The sequence below is a fragment of the Penaeus vannamei genome, chromosome 18, assembly GCF_042767895.1.
Source record: "Penaeus vannamei isolate JL-2024 chromosome 18, ASM4276789v1, whole genome shotgun sequence".
In the NCBI taxonomy this organism is placed as follows: Eukaryota; Metazoa; Arthropoda; class Malacostraca; order Decapoda; family Penaeidae; genus Penaeus; species Penaeus vannamei.
The window spans coordinates 5,141,562-5,146,561 of record NC_091566.1 but is presented as its reverse complement, the minus strand read 5'-3'; the positions used below and the strand labels follow the sequence as shown (position 1 = coordinate 5,146,561).

General features: G+C 39.4%; 1 protein-coding gene across 2 annotated transcripts in view; it reads left to right on the top strand.

Annotated features, from left to right (window-relative positions):
* The window catches only part of LOC113809823 (disks large homolog 5-like), a gene marked incomplete at both ends in the record, with an annotated part of 16,520 nt that extends 13,020 nt beyond the window's left edge, over positions 1-3,500 (top strand). For both annotated transcript variants that reach the window (XM_070132774.1, XM_070132773.1), the window contains 7 exon segments: positions 1-1,074; positions 1,374-1,583; positions 1,736-1,865; positions 1,997-2,132; positions 2,282-2,579; positions 2,728-3,095; positions 3,278-3,500. The exon segment at positions 1-1,074 is cut by the window's left edge and continues 737 nt beyond it. In XM_070132774.1, the coding sequence (XP_069988875.1) occupies positions 1-1,074; positions 1,374-1,583; positions 1,736-1,865; positions 1,997-2,132; positions 2,282-2,579; positions 2,728-3,095; positions 3,278-3,500 (2,439 nt within the window).
* Positions 3,501-5,000: the final 1,500 nt, after the last annotated feature.

Here is a 5,000-nt window from a genome sequence, read left to right as displayed (position 1 = left end):
TGTGTTCTTTCCAAACCCCATGACTTCCCAGTATTCATGTGATGAGAAATCTTACGAAAGTTACCACCATGATAGATACATGAGCTCAAGATCAAGTCCTAGAGGTACACCAACTAGCCCAAGGAGTCAGCAGCTTTCCCCCTACAATAAAAGTGTAGATATAAGTGCAAAACCTTCATCTTATAGTAGTGCATCCCAAGTTTATTCCAGTCCACAGTCCAGTAGTAATGTATATCCCAGTCAAGAGGTGTATTCTAATGTAGGTCCACACAACACCTCTATTGAAAGAAAAAGTGAGGATTCAGAAAGAGATAGAGATCGTTTAAGTTCCCTTACATCTGATACGTCACTTGATTTCTCTGTGAAGTCTGGGAAAGTTGGCAAGGCTGAGCTGGAGTACTATGTAAAAAAGAATATTCTGAAGTATCCTCCAAGTGATAGTGAGAGCATAGACAACAGTCTTCAAATCAGTCAACCTCCTGTGTATGGTACGAGGCCATCCCCACTGCATCATGACCGCACTCCCAACTCACGCATTCCTCACCCTCATTCGGGGCTTTATTCTCCACCAAATCCACCTTTAAGATCACCTCAAGGATTTGGTCCTTATCCTCATTTGTCACATTTCTCCCTCAGTCATCCTCACCAATATCCTCATAGTTCTGTAGGCTCTTCAATATCTGCCGTCTCTCCACGCTACTCGTCGCCTCCCACCTTGCCTGTGGTTCCTTCACACTACCTGTCACAATCTAGGAGTGGAGATAGCATTTTTCCCTCTGGACTGGAACGTGATCCCCGAGATGGTCGGGGCTACTATGAAAGCCGTCAGGCATCCTCCCCCACACCAGTTGGTATGATTGGGACTGTAAGTGGTGGAGTTTTCTACCACTCTCCTTCCCCATCACTAGAGTTGCCTGGCCATCACAAACCCCGTACTCTTCATCATCTTCACCCATACCGTCCAACATCTGATGATCATCCACTGCTTCCTCACCACTCTTGTCCTCCGTCTTACCACGATTCTCAACGCTTCACGGGTACCATGCCTCGCAAAAAAGAAGATGAACGAATCAGGTAATTCTTTTTTTTCTTTTTTAGTTATTTATACTTTTTTTGGAAAAGAATGGTAACACAGTCTCTATGATAAAAAATTGACATCATAAAGGGAAGTATAATTGATTAGGGTGCTTACTTTTATTATCATGAGATTTTGAGAAATATTGTAGCAGATTGATTCCTGTTTTAAGTAGTTGACAATTTCTCCTTGGCGGGTTGAGATTTTTATTATTTCAAAATGTGTGGTAATGTGATTTGATCTCTATTTTCATGGTGTTCTGTTCAAATGATGAATAAACTAATATTGTCCTTTTAAGAATACCAAGCAATGCAAGTGTTGCAAGCAAGAGCAGTGGAGGGAAAGGGAGCAGCCTTGAGAGAACATCAGAGAGAGGATCCCCAATGCCTTTTACATGTTCCGTGGAAACAGTCGGTGGGGGTGGAGTGTCAGCAAGAGGACAACACATCACTCACATCACACACTCTGTGCACAACCCCCATTATCCGGACTATACTTGGCAGAAGAGGTATATTGACCTTTCATGAAGGAATGGTTATACATGTTAATCACTGAAAGTCATAATTGTTTAATAAAAAACTTTATATTAATGTTTCATTATTGTTATTATTTTCTTGTGATATTTTTTCATGTAGGAATAACATATATTTTTGCCAACAGACCACATTCAGGAGAAATTAGAAATATTGACATAGAAAAGTCTGCAGAGCCTCTGGGCATCCAAATTCGTTGTTTAGAGAATGGGGGTGTTTTTGTCTCTGCAGTAACACTCAATTCACTTGCCTCCCAGGTATGGCTTATTCATATTCTTAATTGTCATTGTTACATATTCTACACTGTAAGATCTTGTGACCACATACTGAAAATATTTACATATATTGTGATATATGTCCTGAGTTTAATTGATGAATGATTGAACAGGTTGGGTTGTGTGTTGGTGACCAGTTATTAGAGGTTTGTGGAATCAATTTGAGATCAGCTACAAAGCAGTCAGCCTCAACAGTACTTTCCCAGTGTGGCACATCTGTTACCATGCTAGTCCAATATAATCCAGAAAGTAAGTGAAAATGGAGTTGGGTATTTAAAGTATTTCTTTTTTATTGTAATCTCTATTGCCAGCTAGTTTTAAAATGTTATTGTCTATGGGCAAGCTAAAGAAATTTTTGGTTAGACGGTTGCTTATTAACTTAACTGTTTATTTTACAGAATACCAAGAAGCAGAAGGTTGGGTAGGCAGCAGCAGCAGCAGCAGTGTCGGAGGTTCTCGCTCGGGCACCCCAACCCCTCGCAACTCTCCCAAACCAACCTCGCATGACTCTCCCCATTCTGTAGATGATGATAACATGCCTCCATCATCTACATCCACTCTCCGTAGCCCACTGGATCTTCGTGACACTCTTGACCATTCCCTTGATCATTCCTTGTCGCCTTCTGCTAGATCCACACTCACCCGTCCTGAAATTGCACATGTGATGAACTCGCTTAAAAGAGAAACATTTTCAAGGTGTGTGTGATGAAGCTTTTCAATACTTGGGTTTTAATTTCAGTGAAAATGTTCTATGTGGTGTATAAAAACATCGGATTGTTGTTAGATACTGTTAGAAATAATTGGTGGCAGATTATTCCACATTAATTCCATTATTCATTTTCAGGCGTAGTGAGAATGGTGGTGTTGGTAACAGTAATGGTGGTGTTAGTAGTGGAGGCAATAATCCTGGAGCAGGCAGTGGAGGAAGTGGAGTCAGCCCTAATAATGCAAGCGCAGAACCAAGACTGGTGTACTTGGAGCTTAATAAATCCCACAATTTGGGAATACAGATGGTTGGGGGAAATGCTCTGGGGATCTTTGTCCATGCTGTTCCTCCAGACTCCCCGGCAGCTAAAGCTGGGCTCCGTCCCGGTGACCACATCCTTGAGTACAATGGAGTGGATCTCCGACATGCTACTGCTGAACAAGCTGCCTTTGAGCTTGCAAAACCTGCTGATAATGTCAAAATGCTAGTGCAGTACAATTACCAAAGTGAGTTCAAGGAAGACATTGTTAACTGAGAAATCTGTGATATTAGGTTTTATTTCTATATTGATAGTATTTTCCCTTTTTCTTTCCTTTCTTTCTTGACTTTCAAGTACTAATTTACTTAGTTTAGCAGCGTCTTATTTGTTCATGATTCCATTCATGTTGTTATTTGCTAATGCTTTCAGGATATGAAGAAATTCAGGACAAACCTGGTGACAGCTTCTATATACGTGCATTGTTTGATCGATTGGGTGACGCCGGGGATTCTACTGATCTTCGCTTTCGAAAAGAAGACATTTTATATGTAGATAACACAATGTTTAACAATGTGCCTGGTCAGTGGCGAGCATGGGTTGTGGATGAAGATGGACAGAAAAGACAATGTGGAACAGTTCCAAGCAAAGACAAGTAAGTTGAACAAGTTAATTACTGTTTTGTTTACCCACTAACAGATTGATGGTGGAAAGGTATATTCTTTTTCTCTTTCTGCTTCCTCTCCTTTTATTCTCCCTCCCACTCTGTTCTCCTCCTCCTCCTCTTTCTACCCTGTCTCCTACACCTACTCCTCACCCCTGCCTCTTCCTCCTCTGCCATTACTAGCTTCCTTCTTGTTCTTATTCTCCTTCTTCTACCTTCTCTTCCTTCTACTTTTTCCTCCTCCTCCTCCTTCTCCATCTCCTTCTTCTTTGCCTGCTCCTCCTCGTTAGCCTCATTATCTTCCTTTAACTTGTCCTCATCCTTTTCCTTCTTCTCTGCATCCTCATCTTCCACTAATATGGCCCTCAGTTTCTTTAGTTTCTTTACCACATTTTCTTTATAAAGAGCCCTTTTTTTGGTATCTCATTGGTATTGGGATGGCAAAATACATGCCATGTCCATTTTTTGTTTGTTTGTTTGCTTGTTTGTGTATTAACTGTCTTAGTCCTTAATGGCTTCTCAAGTAATTAATCACTAAGAGTCAATTACTAGTCCCACATATTAAACCTATTTACCAGATTGAAAAAAAAAGTCTTCGTTCTTTTAATGTTGTTAAGGACATTATAATCATCATAATGCCAATACTGATAATAATATCAGTATTTATAGCATTTTTCTGAAATCTCAAGGAAAGGGAAAATCGGGAAAGATCATGTAGGCTCCTTGATAGCTCAGTACTTGTGGAGCCATCCATGTGCAAACAAAATTCACAAAAGAAAACTATAGTACATTTACATGGCAGCAATGAGTTAACAATTTGAATGTCAGTTTTATACATTTTCCTGTGTTGCGTCTACCCCTTATGAGGACATCACAGTTTTTCTTACAAGGATGAAAGTATTGATGATGACCATTTGTGGTGGAACTGAATCTCTCTTTTTGAGGGCTTATCATTATATAGATATATGGAAAAATATATAGCCTTATCAATTAATTTTGATGCATGAGGTATTATAAATATTAAGTAGGAGATCATACACATTAATGGTTTACATTTTATACTTCTTTTGGGATGGATTAGTTGTACACAGTTGCATAGAGGAATTTTCTAGTCCTAGAACATGTTAGCATGAGCATGTAAGCATATAAGCCTTCTCAATGTATTTCTTTTCCTATAAAAGGTGCTGTTAGGATCCATTATGCTTGGGAGCTTTTATAAACTTTCAATTCCTGGTACCTTTGTTTGAGATTATAAAGCATGAAATCAGCACAGTAGTTGATGCTGAACAATTAATAAAAAAAAGTGAGAAGTCATAAATTTGTTGAAGGCCTTTTCACCACATTGCCCTGAAAAAGATAAGAAAAAGGCATAGTCATGTGTTTCCTTGTTCTTCCCATCATTGTTTTATTTACATATTACAGTTGATGATACTTTTGTAGTTTTCTGAGTAAGGAGACCTGGAATATAACATCCAGGGTAGTATATTCAGG